Source organism: Hemiscyllium ocellatum, chromosome 20, assembly GCF_020745735.1.
Source record: "Hemiscyllium ocellatum isolate sHemOce1 chromosome 20, sHemOce1.pat.X.cur, whole genome shotgun sequence".
Lineage (NCBI taxonomy): Eukaryota > Metazoa > Chordata > Chondrichthyes > Orectolobiformes > Hemiscylliidae > Hemiscyllium > Hemiscyllium ocellatum.
In genome coordinates this window covers 36,263,737-36,285,342 of record NC_083420.1, presented here as the reverse complement: position 1 = coordinate 36,285,342, position 21,606 = coordinate 36,263,737, and the positions used below count along the sequence as shown (strand labels likewise).

The 21,606-nt window shown below is 40.1% G+C and overlaps 1 protein-coding gene across 2 annotated transcripts; it reads right to left on the bottom strand.

The window, feature by feature from the left end:
• Window positions 1-353: 353 nt before the first annotated feature.
• On the bottom strand, window positions 354-21,468 carry ubfd1 (ubiquitin family domain containing 1). 2 transcript variants are annotated; one of them, XM_060840275.1, is made up of 8 exons: window positions 21,416-21,443; window positions 17,872-17,996; window positions 15,938-16,225; window positions 14,016-14,224; window positions 9,331-9,396; window positions 7,465-7,570; window positions 6,074-6,156; window positions 354-2,607 (listed from the first exon to the last, which is right to left on the bottom strand). In XM_060840275.1, the coding sequence occupies exons 2-8, from the start codon at window positions 17,873-17,875 to the stop codon at window positions 2,497-2,499; spliced, it is 867 nt and encodes a 288-aa protein (XP_060696258.1). In that variant the 5' UTR covers window positions 17,876-17,996; window positions 21,416-21,443; the 3' UTR covers window positions 354-2,496. The 2 variants fall into 2 exon arrangements, with proteins under 2 accessions (XP_060696258.1, XP_060696257.1); XM_060840274.1 differs by lacking the exon at window positions 17,872-17,996 and having other exon boundaries at window positions 21,416-21,468.
• Window positions 21,469-21,606: the final 138 nt, after the last annotated feature.

The following is a 21,606-nucleotide window of genomic DNA, read 5'->3' as shown; positions in this document are numbered from 1 at the left end:
TGTACATTACCATCAACCCAATAGAAAATACTGGCAACGAGCTAATGTAGGAACACACGTAGGCCAATCCCGAGAGCCCGTTTCCACCATTCATCCGCAAATCAGACAAAAGCGAAGCAAATCCAATCTCAGCAGTTCTTAATTGTAATTAAAGATGGAAAATGCTGGTTAAATTAAACAGGTCTAGTATCATTTTTGAGACAGTTCATATCGGAGTTCAATTTCTTCTTTGGAACACTGCACTCATATGAACTGTTTTTCTCTGCCAGACCTGTCGAGTTTCTCCAGCATACTTTTTTTGCTTTTAGTGTAGTTCTGGTGATATTCCACAGATACACAAAAGACAACACAAGTTTAATACTGTAAAGTAACAAACTTTAATTGGCAATAAAGACTAGTCTTAGAATTAAACATTGGGCTAACTAATGGTCAGCACTAAAATCAGAAGCAGTGCAACTCTAAAACCAAGTCAACTCCCTCAGTTCACCAGATACTTTGGGTGCTTGAATCATGCATTCTGCAAGATAAGTGGTATTAAAAGCTGCATGACCTTTTGCAATCTAAACCATAGCATCAGTTTCCACACATGGAAAATTCCAGAACAGGGCAGAGGATTTATTTTGTTGAAAGATGGTATTTACACTTAAATATTGCACCTCGTTTCATAGTTATCTGGTCTATGATCTATAAACTTTATCTAAAGCCCATTAAATCAAAATATTTCACTCTGACTTATACGAATTCAAGTAAAGCTCAATGATTAGAAACTGCAATTTATTGCCACAAGTGCAGTCATCCTTACCAGCAAACAGTACAGAAAGAAGCTTCTACTGCACTTTTATAAATAATTCCAAGGTAGGCACTGCACACAAGTACAGAGTAAAACTCCTTTTGCAATGTCCTATCAAAACCTCCCAGGCCAGATGCAATGCTGGATATTAGAAGTGCTTCAACCACTGGTTAGACACAAAGCAAAGATCATCTACATTGTTCTAAACAATGCATTTTCTGGAAAATTTTCAAAGTGAATTGGTGGCACATACCTCAGTTTGAGAGGTTACCACAGTCGAGAACTCTTTTCACCACTTCAAACTGAATTACACAGCAAACAAGTTGGAAACCCACATAACCTCTTATCACGGACTATTGTATTGCATCAAGTGGAAGTACCAATTAAGTTTGAAAATTGTTTGCTGCTCTATCATTTCAAAATTGTTGAAAAGTTTGCTCACAGCGTAGGACGGGGGTGGAAGAGAAGGAAGAATCAGGTTAAATTTTGAAGTTATTTAAAAACGTGGAATTATTTTTATTTGTTCAAATGACAATACCTGAACTGGCTGAGTGCTTACTACCAACTTTATAATGAGAACAGACTGACAGGATAACCCAGAGAAGAGGTGCATATGGCACTACAATGAAGATCCTTCAACATCAAGCATTAAAAATAATGAACGTTTTATCCTCGATCACTCCCACATTTTGGGGTCCCAGGTAAAACTATCTACCGGGAACAACTCTGCTCAAGTCAGAAAATAAAAAGATCTTGAAACTTACCAACAGAGACAAAATGCTTTGAGAATCATCCTCTGCCCCGTCAAGCTACACAAATTAAAACCAATGATGTGGAAATGGTCATGCAACTTTAAAAAAAATCAGTACCGCATTATGGCAACAGGTTTAAAAAACTCAGCACATACAGTACAATTACATGGTTCACCCAAATATGGTTTTTTAAAACCCTCAACAGAAATTAGTGGAAGTACAGTGGGTTCCGCTTAATTGCATAGTGTTGTGCCTGGAAAAATTAATGCAATTAACTAGCAAAGCCAGTTTTAACGTTAAGATGGCAGACAAACAGAATTCACTGTGCACTAATTTCTCTTTGCACTCTCCCTTTTCCTTGGATCTTGCAAACAAGGCAAGTCAAAAGAATGCCATTGAGATACTAAGGAAACAACTGGAGAAGTTATTTAAATACAAGGCATCTGACTGTAAAATGTCCTGAGAACAGACATGTAATGTAAGCTTGTTTATAGAAATAAACACTCCAATTAAGCTTTATAGAAGTTGATATAATAGATCCACACACAATAGGCGGACCAGGCAGCGAGGAGTACAAGTAAGTAGAGGCCCACTGTACTATTAGAGATACAGCCCTGGATGAGAGGTTATCCATGTTACAGAAAATACAATAATGCTTCTAGTGCATAACCTGCAAGTAATTGTGGCTCTTACAGAACTTCGTATAATTTGGAGTTTTCCTTCTTTGATTTTTTTAAATTTGAAGTTCAAAGGTAAAGTCAGATTGGACATACCACCTCCAGCTGCTGGTGAGGATCTTCCAATACATTTTTATAAATCATTGTTGGCATCTTCCATGGGTTGGGAAGGGAGAGGGAAGGAAGAATTACAATCCAGTATGAGAAAGTTCCAATTAATCAGTTTTATAGTCCTTTGGTTTCAGTCCATCCTTCACTGCCAGAGGTGGAGGCACATTCAAAAATACTGCCACTTCCCAAGAACTGTATCTTTGATTGCATCAACATACTGTGTAGGCACCCAGTAAACCCAATAGTATGAAGCTTCAGTCGGACCCAGCTGAAAAGCCTGGAAAAAAATCAATTAAAAACAAAATCAATGAATGAGATTAGAACTGCATTAGGAACATACGTGAAAAAAAGGTATAATAGCCATCTTAGCCACAGAAACAAGAACATCTATAGGATGTAGGTTTGCTATCCAGACATTTCATTACCTGGCTAGGTATCATCAATAGCAATCTCCAAGTGAAACATAGCTGTTGTCTCCTACTTTCTATTTATATTTGTTTATCCTGGATGGGGGTTCCTGGGATTTGTGGTGATGTCATTTCCTGTTCATTTTCTGAGGGGCTGATAGATGGTATCTAGATCTGGGTGTTTGTTTATGGCGCTGTGGTTGGAGTGCTAGGCCTCTAGGAATTCTCTGGTATGTCTTTGCTTAGCCTGTCCCAGGATAGATGTGTAAATAGAAAGCAGGAGACAATAGCTTCGCTTCACTTGGAGGTCACCACTGATGTTACCTAGCCAGGTAATGAAACGTCTAGATATCAAACCTACAGCTCAGTGAGCAAACCTACATCCTAAACCTCAACCCGAGCTACAAACCTTGCAAAAGAACATCTATACAAAATTAACTAATTTTGAAGCATTTCAAATCACTTCACATTACTGCTGGGCTGGAAAACAGCACATGCAAAGGGCAGATCCACAGACAACATGACAGACAGCCAGTTATTTTGTTCTTTTTGGTGGAGTCAGGAAAGTAATACTGGCCAGATCACCAGCAGAGCTCAATCCTCCTCTGAACTACAGGGTTTTTTTTTTAGAAAAAGGGAGCGGTTTAACATCCTAACAGCAATGGGTAAAATAAAACCCTTTCCTTCAGACTCCACTCAACTGAAATATCCCACCTGTCTACCAAGGAGGCAAAGAACTTTTAGATATACCCGATAACTGAATTGTACACAGAAACAAACTTGCAATGTGGAGAAAACCTTCTCTTCCTCTTCTACACTCCACTTTTCTCGATGGCACAACCTAATAGCTTTTAAAACTTTGTCATTTGCACACTGCTTCCCATTTTCTTCAATTATTATTCTGAATATTTGTTTGAGAAAGTGGAAAGCCCAGGAAATTATCGTCATGTTTCTTTGGTACTTAAGTTTACTAGCAGGAATACAGCTTGAGTAAGCAGCAAGGATTCTTGGAGTTGAAATATGTGGCTAGAGGACGAACAATTAAATTGACCTTGACACCTTGGAGCTGGTACCATCCAAGCAGGGGAGTTAAATCAAGAATTTAATGGCAAGTGAGGAGAGCATAATCAAGAAAGAATCAAGCCAACTACCTAGTGCTAACGTTCACAGCATTTGCTCTTGACTCTATATAGACTGTAGGGTTAATGGGCAAATTAAGCATAACACCATGCCATAACAAGACATTCAACCAGGTGCAGTTTTTTTTTAAACTATTCACAGGATGTGGGTGTCACTGGCTAGGCTAAAATTTATTGCCCATCCTTAAGTGCCCAGAAAGCAGTTAAGAGCCAACCACATTGCTGGGTCTGTTGTTACAAGTAAGCCAAATCAAGTAAGGACTACAGATTTCTTTCTTTTAAAAAAAAAGAGGACATACTGAAACAGATTAGTATTTCTAGCAATTGACACCTGTTTAATGGTCATCGTTACACTCAAATTCCATTTTACAAAGTCTGGAATTAAATTCCACAAACTGCCAGAATTGAAACCTCGGTCCCCAGACATTACCTGGACTATTAATTGTCTAGTAGTAATAGGTAGCTCGTGGTAAGAATTTTTTTTTGGATGAATGAGGGAGCTCAAAATTCCAGAAGGCCACGTTGCCTGTTTTGTCCTAGATTGAGTCAAGCTCCTGGAGTACCTGGACGAAAGCAACTCCTCAAACAGGGATAACTCCATCATACTACTGACTTGCATCATGTCAATAGTGAACAAGCTTTGGAGGAGTCTGTAAGTGAAATACTTGCTACAGGATTCATAGCCTCTGACCTGCTCTTGCAGACACAGTATTATGTGACCAGCCCAGACGATTAGACGATATTTAGGCAGCAAAAGTAGCAAAGGACAATGTAGAATTTGAAGGCTAGCTAGCAATACAAGAACAGAGTGTAGCATTCCGAAGTATTAAATAAGAGTAAATAAGTGTTACTCAGGCTAATGTTGGTCCTCCAAAGACGGAGTCTGGGGAATTGAAAAAAATAGGAAAACAAAAGTGGAGATTTAGATTAGATTACTTAGTGTGGAAACAGGCCCTTCGGCCCAACAAGTCCACACCGACCCGCCGAATTTTTTTGGTTGGTTTATTGCAGAAGACAAAACTTCCAAAGGTTAATAAAAATCAAGAGGTGATGTGGAGAGCTGAACTTCATGTGGGAAAAAAGAGTGCTAGAAACATTATTGGGCTTAAAGACTGACAAGTCAAGCAGAACTTGACCATTTGCATCCTAGGGTATTAAACATAGCGTCAGCACAGACAGATGCATTAGTTATAATCTTTCAAAATTTGGAAGATCTGGAAGGGGCCTGTACATTGAAAAATAGCAAATGCAAACCTTCATTCAGGAAAGTTGAGAGAAAGCAGGGAACTACAGGCCAATTAGTTTAACAGAATATTTTTCTACTGTTCCTGGAAACTATATAGAAATTACCTTGTCTTCCTATCAAAATGCAGATGTATTCAGAAGTTGAAGTGATGGGAAATACAGTTTCAGACAATTGTGGCCATCATGTAACTTTTTAAATTTGACAAGTGGGAATTGAATGGCAAGTGGTCAGTGACCAGTCATTAATTACAGATTAATAGACAAGGATTGAAGTTACCAACTATGCATAAAAGCTGCACTGACATGTACATCCTAGTGACTGGTTACAGAGTGGCAGAGAGTTGTCCACATATATTTGTGCTAACAAGACAGAGGATAAGATGGCGGGGGGGGTTTGAAAGTGTGAACATTTCTGTATTACCATATCAAGTCAATCTCTGATATGAACTTCACGATTTCCATTTCAACACAAGAACATCTTTTGCACTGCCATTCCACCACAGTCTAGATTACAGTGGTGCTGGAAAAGCACAGCAGTTCAGGCAGCATCTGAGGAGCATTAAAATCAACTGAAGGGCTTTTGACTGAAACGTCGATTTTACTGTTCTTCGGATGCTGCCTGAACTGTGCTTTTCCAGCACTACTCTAATCTAGACTCTTGTTTCCAGCATCTACAGTCATTATTTTTACCCATTCCATCACATACTCTATTCTTCCTTCAACTGATCCAATACAAACATCTATGATTTTCTTCTGCCAGACTCCATTATACCCGATCACTCTCCCATCTCCCACCTTCCAAGCATCTCAGCTCAACCAAATATGCCACAGATTCCATAATAATTCAGTAAACCCTCAAAACATTTGTGCATATTAATTATAGACCTACACACCCAATTATCCAGAAACCCTATGCCCTCCATACTCATCAGGTACTAGGCTCAGTTCTCACCATCATGTGATAGTCTTCATGTCCTTCAATAGGTTCAGTGATCACATTTTTGATAGAGCCCATAGGGATTTTTTCTGTTCTCTCTGTTAAAAAATAAAACAATGGTCACCCACAAAATCTTTTGTACTAAGGGAGTCCATTTAGCTATTGTTCCCAAGAACACTTTCAACCAATTATCCAATTAATCTCACTTACCGACTTTTTTCAATTGCTCTCAGCTCGTTTGTTTTCTATTATATTTTAGGATGGAGTAATTAAAAAAAAAATCAGCCAGAAAATCCATTTAAAATATGGGTGACACCAGAAAAGAAAACTGCCAGATACCTTCCACTGCAACAATTTGCACTTACATAAGCATATTCTAACAATTCCTCAGAATGGATCTGCAAGCATCATTCCACATACAAGGTTTGTTCCAAAAGAGAGCAATGAGTCATCGTTAGATATGTACAACACAGAAATAGACGCTTTGGTCCAACTCGTCTATGCCAACCAGATATCGTAAATTAATCTAGTTCTGCTTGCCAGCATTTGGCCCATGTCCCTCTGAACGCTTCCTATTCATACACCCATCCAGATGCCTTCTAAAATGTTGCAATTGAACCAGCCTCCACCGCTTCCTCTGGCAGCTCATTCCATACACGCACCATCCACTGCACGAAAAAGTTGCCCCATAGGTCCCTTTTATATCTTTCCCCTCTCACCCCCTAAACCTATACCCTCTAGTTCTGCACTCCCTGCCCACAGGGATAAGACTTTGTCTATTTACCCCATCCATGCCCCTTATGATTTTATAAACCTCTATAAGATCACCCCTCAGCCTCTCACTTCAGGGAAAGCAACCCCAGCCTATTCAGCCTGTCCGTGTAGCTCAAATCCTCCTACTTTGTAAATCTTTTCTGAACCCTTTCATGTTTCACAACATCCTTCCTATAGTAAGGAGACCAGAATTGCACGCAATATTCCGAAAGTGGCCTAACCAATGTCATGTTTAGCCACAACATGACCTCCCAACTCATCTACTCAGCATTCTGACCAATAAAGGAAAGCATACCAACAGCTTTCTTCACTATCCTATCTACTTGTGACTCCACTTTCAAGGAGCTATGAACCTGCACTTCAAGGTCTCTTTGTTCAACAACATTCCCTGTGACCTTACCATTAAGTGTACATGTCCTGCTCTGATTTGCCTTTCCAAAATGCAGCACCTCTCATTTATCTAAAATTAAACTCCATCTGCCACTCCTCAGCCCACTGACCCATCTGATCAAGATCCCGTTGCATTGATGTAACCTTCTTTGCTGTCTACCACACTTCCAATTTTAATGTCATCTGCAAACCTACTGATTATACCTATCAAATCAAAGCAACATATGCACTGTAACACTCACCCTTGGTTCCAATCCAGAGCTGGTCCTGCTCCAGTTTGAAGGTTAATCTTACTTTTCCACTTGACTTGTTGTACATGCCAGATAACGGTACACTCGGTAAACGCTCCTGCAGAATGTTCAGGGTGAACGAGTTAGTATCACAGCCCTTTGAAGGATAAAGTGGCTTATCAGACTGCCCCCATTCAACACATTAGAGTGAGCACTTCCAAGAATTACAAATCTCAACCATTAGGGGAGCCAAATTGCAAAATGGAAGTTACAAACTTAGATACAACAAATTAAACTGCCTTTGTAGACAATCACACCAATACAGCCTACTTGGGTTCAGGGTGGGGGGGTTATAGTAGACAAAAGCATGCAAGGACCTTTATTCAACAGCCAATTTTGGAGTGCTTCATGGAATTTTTAAAAAACTTCAATGTATTTACTGCCCATATCTAATGGATGGTTGTGAGCTGCCTTTTGAACCACTACAGTCCATTTGGTATAGGTACACCTACACATATTAAAGGGAGGGAATTCTACAATTTGACTCAGTGACACAGAAGGAATAGTGATATAGTTGCAAGCCTGGACCTTGAGTAACTTGGAAGGGAACTTGCAGATGATGTTCTCATGTATCTGCCATCCTGCAATTCTAGTTGGCAATGGTCATTTGTTTGGAAGCAAATGGAAACTTGGTGAAATTCTTCAGCACATCTTGTAGATGGTACATTCTGCTGCTGAGTAGCAGTGATAGAGGGTCTGTACATTTGCAGTTATGGTTTGTTCCGATGTCAAGCTTGATTGTTGTTAGAGCTGTAATCAACCAGGGAAGTAGGAAGCATTCCATCATTCTCCTGGCATGTGCCTTGTGGACAGGCTTTGGCAAATCATGAGGGTAAGTTACTAATAAATCATTGCCTCAAAAGAAACAGATTGCTGGAAAAGCTCAGCAGTTCTGATGCTGCCAGACCTGCTGAGCTTTTCCAGCAACTTCTATTTGTTTCTGATATACAGCATCTGCAGCTCTTGGTTTTCATTGCTACAAGAACAGGTCTGAGGCAATCATACTTAACGTGGTTAATCCAGTTGAATTTCAGGTCAATAGTAACCTCCAGGGGAATCAGTGTCATACTACTGAATGTCAAGGTGCAAGAGTTAAGATTCTCTTGTTGAAAATAATCACTGCCTGCCATTTGTTCTGCACAAATGTTACTTATCATTTAAGAGACCAAGCTTGGATACTGTCGAGATCTTTTTGCATTTTGGTATGGACTGCTCCAGTGTGAGGATTTGTGAATGGTGATGATGTTATGATGGAGGGAATGTCATTGATGAAGTAGTTAAAGATGGTTAAACCAAGGACACTACTCAGTTACTGCTGCAGAGATGTCCTAGAGCCGTCAGTGTCAAAAAAAGCTTTACCCTACGTTTGTCTCTGCAATTTTTGAGGAGGTACTCTAAATGAGGCTTAGCTGTGCGTACAGTCTGAAAATTCTCATGAGTAAAAAGATCAGCAGTGACGGGCAGATTTCTCAGTCAGTGATTTTCTTTGGTTTGCAACCTTCCGCAAGCTCTCCGATATATCTGGATTTTCAAAAGATATTTTACAAATTATCAGCAGGAACTCCCCTTCCTATTACAGCCAGGAAAAAAATCTCAGGAGATTTTTCACAACCAGTGGAGAGATCTATAGCTCAAAGATGGCAAACTCCCTCAGTACTGAGAGTCAGCATGGATACTTGCACTCAAATATCTTCAGTAGATCTTGAACCCATAATTTTCAATTTATAAACAAGGCAGATCCTTATCGATCATAGGCAACAGGTAGAAACACCAAGGATCTTTCACAAAGCACAGCAAACACCAAATGCAGCAACTTACCTTAACACCTTTAATGGATGGCATGACATCTTCCGGTTTTCCTTTATCTAACACTTTCCTGTGTTGCTAGAAGGAAAAAAGCAGCCGATGAAATCATAGGACGTCAAAGACACAGCTAAGTAAACTCACTTGAAACGCCAGTCTGAAAGTATTTCCCCCAATGATAGTGTGGTGGAAAAGAGCACTCAGTTGTATTTTACTGAACCCCTTCCTGTGAACTGCAGGAACATACATAAGGTACATCTTAACAATCCCAAAGTTCAATAAATTGCATCCTAAACTGCCTCAGAACAATACTAAAAACAAACTACTCAACTTCATCAAGTTCTGTCCAAGACCAGAGTCAGAGACGTACAGCATGGAAACATACCCTTTGGTCCAACCCATCCATGCCGACCAGATATCCCAACCCAATCCAGTCCCACCTGCCAGCACCTGGTCCATATCCCTCCAAACCCAAATTACTTCCTTTAGGCAATCTATTCCAGGTATCTACCTCCCTGAGCTAAAGTATGTGCCACAGCCAGTGTGTGCTTTATTTAAGTTTAGTTTATCCATGCCCCTTAGAATGAGAATCTTCAACAAGAAAAAAAGTCTCTTGGGAGCCTTCTTTCCACCGGTGCAAAAGATTTTTGCTGGAAGCAAACAAGCAGCACCTTTTTTTTTTGAAAAAAAAGTGTACACCAAGGGTGGGCATTACATTACAACAGTGCTTAAATTTAAGAACATTGGACGGCGTAATGAATTCCTTTCTCTAAATCATACCCCCACCCATGCAGAGGAAGGTGATGAAGTACAATTTCTAAATTTGCAGATGGTAAAAGCTACGAGTATAATGAACTGACAGGAGGATGGCGAGAGGACTTAGGAGATACATGGCAGATGAAATTCAATACAAAAAGTTGTAAAGTGATACCTATCCTTGTTCTTCCAACCAAACATAAGGATATATTTCTAAAAAAGGCAAAAATATGGAAGTGTATGCACAGGAATCTTTGAAGCTGGCAGGACATAATAAGAAACAGATGTTTAAAAGAAAATTTAATTTAGAGGTAGAGTACAAAGTGAGTTATCAACCACCTTCATATAACATACGTTTGGCCACAACAGAACTTCTGGATGCGACACTCAGAAAGGATGAAGACATTGGAGAGTTTGCAGAAAGATTGAGAATCCTTGAAACCAGATATCTGGACAGACTAGTAAACTTGGGGCTGTTCTCATCACTGAAGGTGGAGAGGAAATTTGATAGAGGTGCTCAAAAGTCATCAGATCCAGGTCAAAATTGAGAGAGAGAAAGGAAATGGTTCCAATTAGCAGAATGGTCAAGAACTACAGAGACATTTTAGATTAATGGCAAAATAATCTAAGGCAGCAGGAGGGAAAAGAATTTTTTTTAAAAATTAAATCCTGAAATGCACTGCCAGAGAAAGCAACAGAGCCAAATTCAATGCAGACCTTCAAAAGGAAACATGGACAATTATCTGAAAAGTAGGACTACATGAACATGGAGAGAGTGAGACGAGCTGAATAGTTTTTGAAACTATCCAAACAGAAAAGACCCAAAAGCCCCTTCTCTGCTGTAACTATTCTAGATATTTTCTAGTCAACTTGTTCAGCAATGTTTTTACACACTTCTGGAGCAGTTGGAACTTTAACCTTGGTCTCCTGTACTGTAACCATTCTATAATTATGAAAAGTTACTTTATGCCGAGAACAAGGGGTTGCAATCTAAGGACCAGGGTAGGCCATTTAGATCGGAGATGAGGGGTAATTTCTTGGAGTAGTGAGGTTGTGAAAATCTTTGCCACAGGGAAAAAAAGAAGTGATTGAGGCCAAAACAATGAATGCCTTCAAGGAGGAGTTAGGTTGTTCTTAGGGCTAAAGTAATAAAAGTACATAGGGAAAAAGTGGTAAACAGGGTATTCAGTTGAATGGCATAGCAGACTTGAAGGACTGGGCCCTCTACTTTTTGACATTTACATAAATTATTTGGATGTGAGCATAAGAGGTACAGTTAGTAAGTTTGCAGATGACACCAAAATTGGAGGTGTCGTGGATAGCGAAGAGGGTTACCTCAGATTACAACAGGATCTGGACCACATGGGCCAATGGGCTGAGGAGTGGCAGATGGAGCTTAATTCAGATAAACGTGAGATGCTGCATTTTGGGAAAGCAAATCTTAGCAGGACCTGTACACTTAATGGTAAGATCCTAGGGAGTGTTGCTGAACGAAGAGACCTTGGAGTGCAGGTTCATAGCTTCTTGAAAGTGGAGTCACAGGTAGACAGGATAGTGAAGGCAGCGTTGGTATGCTTTCCTTTATTGGTCAGAGTATTGAGTACAGGAGTTGGGAGGTCATGTTGGAGCTGCACAGGACGTTGGTTAGGCCACTGTTCGAATATTGCGCGCAATTCTGGTCTCCTTCCTATTGGAAAGGAGTTGTGAAACGTGAAAGGGTTCAGAAAAGATTTACAAGGATGTTGCCAGGGTTGGAGGATCTGAGCTGGGGGAGAGGCTGAACAGGCTAGGGCTGTTTTCCCTGCAGCGTCGGAGGCTGAGGGGTGACCTTATAGATTACAAAATTATGAGGGGCATGGATAGGATAAAGAGAGAGACAAAATCTTTTCCCTAGGGTTGGGGAGTCCAGAACTGGAGGGCATAGGGTTAGGGTGAGGGGGGAAAGATTTAAAAGAGACCTAAGGGGCAACTTTTTCACTCAGAGGGTGGTACGTGTATGGAATGAGCTGTCAGAGGATGTGGTGGAGGCTGGTACAACTGCAACATTTAAGAGGCATTTGGATGGGTATATGAATAGGAAGGGTTTGGAGGGATATGGGCCAGGCGCTGGCAGAGGGGACTAGATTGGGTTGGGATATCTAGTCAGCATGGACGGGTTGGACCGAAGGGTCTGTTTCCATGATGTACATCTCTATGACTGTTCCTATTTTCTCTCCTTCAACCAATGACCAGATGTCAATTGTGCCTTCATTAGATACCAATGGAAGGAACTACAGTCTGGCAAAGGATAGGGAGAGATATCTGGCTTGTAAATGCATATAACCCAAAGCAATGAGCTATCCTCCAATTGCAGCCTACACATGAATCCCACAGGGAGTTGCATATAAAATGACCAAGGGTTGTAAAAGTCTGAGGAGTTTGCTAATGAAGAATCCTGTAGAGTTTCAGTAGATCCACTTTTATTTCTGCAGCTTGATCCACAAAACTAGAGAAGACAGCGACACTAGCTCAACACAAACTGCAAGAGAGTCTAGCAAGACATAAATCTTAATGCAAATCAGGTAGAGTTAATATGGTTGTGTGAAAAGAAATCACGTTTGACTAATTTAGAGTTCTTGAGGAACTTGGGATAAAGGAGAACCTGTGAACATGTAGTTAGATTTCCAGCAAGTAGTTGACAAGATGCCACAAAAGTTACTATGCAAATAAGAACTCATGTGTAGAGGGTAGTATTTATCATGCAGAGGTAACTGATTAGTTAACAGAGGGCATGCATAAATGGGCCATTGAGGTTGGGAGATGACAAGTGGTGTACACAAGAATCACCGATTGAGGTTCAATTTGTTTACAGCTTTTTTCAATTACTTGAATGAAGGTACCAAATGTATGGTTGCTAAATTTGACGATACAAAGAGAGGTAGGAAAAAAAGTTGAGAGAACAGAAGTAGTCTGCAAAGGGGATAAAGAGTGAGAGAGAAAGCATTTGGCAGAAGAATATAGTGAGAGGAAAAGGGAGTATGACCACATTTACTTAACTGCAAATTACAGAATCATACATATATAGGCATCAGAATGCCCTTGCCGAGAGTCATAAGACAGAGTATAAAAGTAGGGATGTTTGACTACAGTTATAGAAGGATTGTCTTCTTATTTAAGGAAAGATTTAAATGCATTAGCAATTCAGATGAGATTTACTTAACGTATACTTGAATTTATGGTCGGCGGGAGAAAATCGCAGTTGAATTGTAGCAAGAGGAAAGGCTGGGCTTGTATCTATTTAAGCTTAAAAGAATTAAACTCAGAGAACATTACAGGGTGGATACTTAAAAGGAAGTATTTCCCTTGTGGGAGAGACTAAAACCAATGTATACATTTTAGAAATAAGAAAATCCTCCCATTTAAGTGTAACATTTTCTTCCAGAGGGTCAGGTATCTTCAGACCGGTTCCCCAGAGTGAATGTGGAGGAGCATGGAACACTCTTAAAGGCAGAGTTGGATATGATTCTTGAATAACAATGACTTTTTTGGGGGTGTGGGATTGGGAAGAGAAGGAAGGAATGAGTGTGGTGGTGAGGCCACAATCAGATCAGCTGTGACCTTATTGAAAAGCAGAGCTTAGAGGTGCCTAATGGCTTTCTGCTGCTTTGAATTCATGCAGTCAGAAAAGCAGTCTAGCATGGACAACATGGAGATAATCAGGCTTCGCTTGCTCCCATAATATACTTTGAGCTAAATGAAAATTTGTTGGATAGGTGAGTCAAGATGGAGCATTGATAGTAAATGATAAAATTTCAGATCAGCTATGATCTGACAATGGACTCACTGGGGCTGAGTGGCTTGACCCCACTGCAGTTGCAGACTCAATGATCTGCTGTAGCCTCAAGGAGCTAAAAAGCCTCCTGCTCACATTATCCAGTAGGTTTTTTTTGTACAAAACACTTTACCTTTTGCCTACATAGGGGTTCCTTTTTAGGCTCTTCAGCCTTGGCCTCTTGTTGAACCACTTCCTTTGGTGTGTTTACCGCTAGAACATCATTAATTGTTGATCCGATTACCATTATTTTTGCACCATTTGTCACTTTAATTTCACGTAAAGTTTTATCTTCTTGGAGCAGACCCTTGTGCATAACTTTCTGCATAGCAGGAGTGAGACCTGCAAAGAGGAAGGAGTATTGATCTTAGTCCAATCCTTGAAAAATTGGGAGAAGATGTTCATCGTTATTATGACCAGTGAGAATCAGGTCAGGATCAATGAAAATAAGAAAACTGGTATGAAATCTACACCCCAACCCCTGCACCCAGAGCTATCTACACAATTACTCATCCCTGGTCTCTTGCTCCCAAGTTGTCCAACATTATACATCTCTCATATCAAAGAATCATAGAATCCCTACAGTGTGAAAATAGGCCATTTGGCCCAACAAGTCCACAACAACCCTTCGAAGAGTATCTCACCCAAACCCATCCCTCTACATTTACCCCTGACTAATGCACCTAACCTACACTTCCCTGGATACTATGAGCAATTTAGCAGGGCCAATTCACCTAATCTGCATATCTTTGGATTGTGGGAGGAAACTGTGACACCCGGAGGAAACTCACGAAGACGTGGGGAGAACGTGCAAACTCCACAGACCGTCGCCTGAGGCTGGAATTGAACCCAGGTCCCTGGCCGTGAGGCAGAAGTGCTATGTGCCTGCCATGGCAATGGTGAGAGGTACCAGCACAGCATGATATCCCAAGGCTGCCTCTATAGCTGCACTTAATATTTTTAAGGCATGGGCTGAAAACAGACTAAATCTCTTTCTATACTGCACAATCATTCTCTCAAGGTAACTACAGCACAACTTAGATGTAACAAAATGCTCCATCAACATCTCTTGGGTAATTACAGCAAAAGGTGAGACAGTAGAGCACAGTCAAGGGTCAGAATAACAACTGCACCAGCATAAATACTTCTGTTTCCCTTAATGGTACTCAAGATCTTGACACAAGACTAAGAAAACAGCAAATTAATACACAAGTCAGTATTTTGTACTGTACTCTTGTGCCAAATATGTAAATTACTGAGAAAAATATCTCCATGATGATGGATTACATTAAAACAATTCCTGATGAAGGGCTTATGCTCGAAACGTCGAATTCTCTATTCCTGAGATGCTGCCTAACCTGCTGTGCTTTGACCAGCAACACATTTGCAGCTGTGATCTCCAGCATCTGCAGACCTCATTTTTTACATTAAAACAAGGGCAAGATACATTGATGAACTATTTAACAATGCACAACATTATATAGTAGCAATCAAACTTCTGATTTAGTTTGCAACAATGAAAATCCAATTAACTCAGTACCTTTTTGAATGGGAGAGAGAAATGACCACACAAGTATCAAGGACTAGAGAGAAAACCTGCTTCCTGTAACTTAAAGGAGTTCTCTCCATTCAAGATATACAAGGTCTTCAAATCCAAACAGCAATTCAGGAGAACCTTCTTCACCAAGACGAGGTTGAAAAAGTGGAATTTAAATTACATGTATATATTTGCACAACACATGAAAATTGCATGGATTGTTTAAGAGAAAGCTATACAGACAAGGGAGAAAAAGAATAAAAGGGTAAAATGATAGTGAGATAATGTGAGATGAAAATAGACTTGTGTGAAGCAAGAACACCAAAGACTGAACTGAATTCACTTTCTGTACTGTATATGCTATATAATTCAGGACAATTAATGGCAAAAATGACACTCCAGCATTTTCCCCAGTATACTAAGGTTTAGCATTATCCAACCATCTGTCATCTGTGATCCTCAACTGCAGAACATGACAGGAAAGTTAATATGAACCAAACCGCTCCAGTAAAACACACCTGTGAGTGTGTGAATCTTCTCTTTCAAACCTGCACCTGTACTATCCAATGGAACTCTCAAATCATATTTGTTTTTGTTCCAAATAATTTTCAGGTCGACCATTTCCTTTTCTGCACTTGACTCTCCACCATTGCTAACTGAAGTTTGAGGAAGTGCATTCTCATTCTCCATTTGCTCAGTCAGCAAAGTTTGAGCATCTCCGTCACCAGCAGTCCCACAGCTTGGTTTCTCTTTCTGAATGGTGATGTCTTTGCAAATCTCTGTTTCCATTCCACTACTGTCTGCCCCTACGATCAAGCATGAAAAGAAAACGAAAGTTATTAATTATCTGAACATCAGAATTCAAGTGAATCTATAAAATATTAAAACTGGTGTCAATTTCACATCCGCAGAACCAGAATTCCTGTTAGTTTTTTGTCAACTTTCTTGTTAAATTGCTACATTACAATGGAAATTGCTTATGGAACTCACATTAAACTATATTCTCCCACAATTGGCCACTTCGAAATACCATAATACTGCCTAGCAATCAAATACGCATTGCTGAAGGGTTCTTCAATTCGTAAATTACCTCTGTTAAATTACCAACTAAATTAAACAAAACTAAGGTAGAATGACCAAGACAGTACCTGCATTAAGTCCACATCTTGATCTGATATCTTACAGCAGTCAATCGCATGGAAGATTAATTTTTTTAACATTTAACCCAATTACTATCCCCTCCAGTCAAATAAATCAATAAGTCAATGTTTGCGTATCATTGGTTCATACAGGTCAGCTTGCAGACTAATAGCAGGCCCAGGGCAAGGCTGTGCCACTTCCATCATCCAACTTACCTACAAAAATAGCCAAAGATCAAAAACGCAAAAGACGAAAGCAAAACATCCACAAATACAAAAAGAATTGTAACATCCATGCAGCCAGCAGAGTACACCTCTACCAGTATCAGGTACAAAACTTCCCATGCAGCTTACATATTATAAAGACCCTTCTCTAGCTGTGCTTCAACTGCTCACAAACATCACTACAGAAACGTGTTATTTCTAGCAGAGATTAATTACAAAAAAAAAATCAGTTGGTACAGTACAGGCCTGTGATAGTATTTGGAAAGCACTGTTTGAAAAGGGATGTTTAGCCTCTAATTTAAAGCATTAGAAGATGCTCAAACAAAAATATAAGACAGCCTACTAACTAAATTTTCCATGTCAGTTTTTTGGTATTTAGCTATAGAGCGCCAAACTGAAAGAGCTCAATGTCAACAGAAAGGGACAGCCTCCCTTCTAAAGTGCTAAACATTCCTTATCCAATTAGCATTCTAAAATAAACATAGGGTATATACTTGCTGTAAAATATAGGAGCTTCAATAGTCAAACCAACATCGAAGCAAGGATGTGGGTTTACAGTTGCTCATATGGCCTTTTTTTGCCATGCATCAGTTCTGGACTACATACAATTGCTTAGGTTTGCATTATCACAAGTGCCATCTTTCATACAAAGTATTATGAGATCCCAATGCATGATTCAATGGAAAGATAGAGTTCTCATGTTCTGTTGGCCTACATGCATGCCTCGACAACAATCACAGACCCCACAGTCTGTCAATTCACTGCCATCAGAATAGATTTGAGGATTATAAAACTTACATAGGCATTTGAAATGTGCTATAAAGCTAAAAAGTAAAAATCCCTTCCAACAACTCAAAAACTTGACCGTTATAGTTTCCCAACAAAACATCTTTATGTTCTAGGCAAGGATAAGTCCAACTTTAGCTGTGACAGCTCTGTGGGATGGGGATGGGGGTGGTGAGGGGTGCGCACAGGGGGACAACACACATTAAGTTGCCAGAATAAGCTACTGGTCAATGGTGCACATTCGTTAAATTAGCTCCAGACAGCTCTTAAACATAATCTCCCTCCTAATATGCAATGCTTACACATGAATCTAATCCAGCAGCAACATGCAAGACGACATCATTTATTGATAAAATTCTGATCACTTCCAAATAGCAGAGAACGGTTGCTCTCCGTAAGTTGAAAACATTCATTCAGACTTTCTTCCCTGTTTAAACAAAATAAAAAAAACTTATTTAGTTCTAGAAACAATTGATAAATGAACCGCCTTAAACATAAATAGCTGTGGGATGGGGGAAGATGTAATTTTCTCATTTTAAAAGTTAATATACAATTTACTTGAAAATTTGGAAAGTTTGCTTAATTTTGTCCTATTCTCTCAAATCTTTGCTACAACTCAAAGCTTTCACAAATGATTTAGGTGATTTTTTTTTATCATTTGAAGTGACTTATTCAAAGAATGAAAGGGTTAACTTTGTTTAAAAGTGGGAGCACCCATATTAGAAGGCTGTGGATCCAAGGTTTACCTCAAGACATCAGCTCATTTTTTTGGTTGACACTCCAGTCACATGTTGCTGGAGATCTGCATGCCAGATCAGTTATTATACAGAGAACTATTCTAACTGTTTAAACTAAAGCTACAGATCACTAGTAACATTTGAAACAGTGCAGTGATTAAATAGTTGTAAAATTCTCATCCTTGTTAATTTTTACTAAAACCTCTGCCTCACCTTCTCATCCTACAATATACCAAGATTTTAGCTCTGCTCCAATTCTGGGCAATTACAAATCAGACTTCAATTACTCCACCAAAGCCTGAGTCCCAGTTCTGGAATTTCCTTACTTTTGAATTCTCTCCTTGCTCCTTCAAACCTAATTATGTTATGATCTGGTCACTACTTTTTTTCTTGGCACAAGGACAAACTCCCCTGATCTCTTCCCAAGCATTCAAATCCAGTCTTTCCTTCCTGCCAGTCAATTACAGATCTGCCTGTTCTTTTGCTCTTCTCCTTCCTGCTTTCCCCTTCAACGTGACTGTTTGAAATTCATCACATATACATCTGTTTCATTGAAAGGCTATCAACAAGAAATGTTGATGCTGCCTTGGGTGCTGACTGTTAACAGCTTTTTGTTTTTATACCAATCATCTTTTTCAGCTTAACACATACTGATCTGGGAAGCAAATATGGGCACACTGCAGAACTCACCATAACGCAAGTTCACTTTTGAAATAATATTTCTATCCTATTCTCCTTGTGGTTCTGTTTCTTCTTAAAGCATGCCAGCAAGACCCAGTTTTGTTCAGACAAGGAATGACTACTCTATACAAATTAATACTGGGACACATTAAATAAAAATCTTCAAACCACCCTCCACCCAAACATTGTTCTCTTCTTCAGACGTTTTATATTAACCAGTTTTTGTGACCTTTGCTTTCATAACAATCCAATTATTATAAGTACCTATACAGGTCTTCAATTCTATTGTTAACTAGAGAACAACCGTGTGCCTTGGAGGGTATTGAAAATATTTGGGCCAGAAACCAGGATGTTATGCCTTTGAATCAATGACCTCAAACAGAATGGAACATGCAGCAAGTCTGGATTCACCATATAACTTCCAAAAAAAAAGTTTCATTTTTAAGGATCTCAAGTTACAGAAGTAGGCAAAGGTGGCATAAGTGCTGTTATTTATACAAGTTACTGCAGTCCCCTGGTATTTCACAGGGGTTTGTTTTCTGTCTACTGTGGCAAGAGGCATTGCTGATGACATCCAGATCTAAGCTAATATGAGACAGACTGGACAGATTACTTGAACATTTTCATCATCCAAGCTGATTATTCTGATGGTTGTTTTCATAAGTATGTCATTACACACCTATCACCTTAACTTTCTTTGGTATCCTTCACAATCTCTGCCTATTCTCTTTAACTAGAGGTCAGAAACCTATTGTTCATTTTTAATTACACCAGTAAACTGAGCAACTCACAGAAAACACACTTAAAGAAACCTCACACAACTGACAAAATTGGTTACTGTTTCTCAAATTCAAACCTTAGACTTCATTCAACAGCTGCTGCCCTTAAAACATGTGAACTGCTCAGAACACTATGAATTCCTCTAAATCTGGCATGTCTATGGCTGCAAAATTCCAACATTCAATAGCAAATCATGATAAGATCTTTGCAAGTGTTGCTGAATAAAAGAGATCTTGGAGTGTATGTTCATAGTTCCTTGAATGTAGAGTCCCAGGTAGATAGGATAGTGAAGGTGTTTGGTATTGGTCAGTGCATTGAGTTGGGAGGTTGTATTACCGCTGTACAGGACAGTGGTTAAGCGACTTTTGGAATATTGTGTGCAGTTCTGGTCTCCTTCCTTTAAAGAAGGAGGTTTTGAAACTCAAAGGTTCAGAAAAGATTTACAAGGTTTTTGCCAGGGTTGAAGGGTTTGAGCAAGAGAGACAGGGTGAATAAGCTGGTGTTATTTTCCCTAGAGCGTCAGAAACTGAGGTGACCGTAGAGGTTTATAAAATCATGAGGGGCATAGGTAAAGTATTTTTCCCAGGGTGGGGGAGCCCAAAACTAGACAGGTGACAGGGGAAAAATTTAAAAGGGACACTTTTTTGCACCAAGAGGATGGTGCGTGTATGGATTGAACTGTCAGAGGAAGTCAAGGCAGATGGTAAAATTACACTTAAGAGGTATCTGGATGGGTATGTGAATGGGAAAGATTTAGAGAGGTATGGGCCAAGTGCTGGCTAATGGGACTAGATTAGGTAGGATAGCTCATCAGCATGAACCAAAGGATCAGTTTTCATGTAATACAGCTCTATGACAAAAATCAATCTCTACAAAAGACCCAGACATCTGATGATGAAAACCCTCTTCCTCAGTGCCAATTCCCTATGTTTTGGGGACCAGAAGTTCAAAATCACCTGCCGTCATAGTCAATCTGTACTGTCCCAAAGCACTCATACACAATATCCAAAATAACAGAACATTTCCTCAGAAAAAATTCGAGGAATTGAAAATGTCCTGAACTTTCCATAACTGCATCAAAGAACTTCAGCTGAGACGACATCCTGCCTACAATGACTTTGTTATACAGAGAAGCAAGCAAAGATGTCAATATTTTCAACTACATATGCTGATCTCCAGCTCAACACCATCCTCATACACTGCTACCTTGCACCTTATCGTCCAACAACGTCTACCCTCCACCTAAAAAAGATTCCTTTCATTCGGTGTCCACCCCAAACCCACCTCAGAAACACTCACATCTTGGGGCTTCATACACCCTCTCCACAACGCCCGTGCCAAATGCCTCGCACCTTGGTCTCCCACCAGAACACCTTCATAGCTAAATCCCTCACACCCGGGTCTCCAAGCTCACCGCCCCACCACACATCCCTCGCACCCTGGTCTCCTGATAACTCCGCTCTCCTCAAATGATTGCATCTTGATCGCACTGGGCCTCGAGTCTCTGTTCAACACATCTCGTGATAGTGGGACCCCAACAATGGGAGAATGCATATGCAGCACCAACCAGCACAGCAAGGAGAGCAGTGTCTCTCTGCAGACAGAACCGGGATACCTAGCTCAGCACTCGGCCGTAACCGCTACCTACCATCCCTCGCCGCCATCGCTGTCCCTCACAGCCCGGCGCCCGCTGGGAACGTGATGACAACATCCGTTTCCTGGCCCGGCGCCCTAAATTGATTGGCAGTTCCCAGAAACGACGTCATATCTGAGACCGCCCACAGGCGCGTTCCTTCATGATTGACATGCGACCGGTCACGTGATGGGTGGGTCTCGCAC

What these genes read in the sequence shown, in the direction of transcription:
- ubfd1 (XM_060840274.1), bottom strand. An exon ending in AACCCCTATGTAGGCAAAAG is followed by an intron (nt 9,397 to 14,015) that starts GTAAAGTGTTTT and finishes TTTTCCTTCTAG; the next exon opens with CAACACAGGAAAGTGTTAGA. An exon ending in GCTCTGGATTGGAACCAAGG is followed by an intron (nt 6,157 to 7,464) that starts GTGAGTGTTACA and finishes ATTTTTTAACAG; the next exon opens with AGAGAACAGAAAAAATCCCT.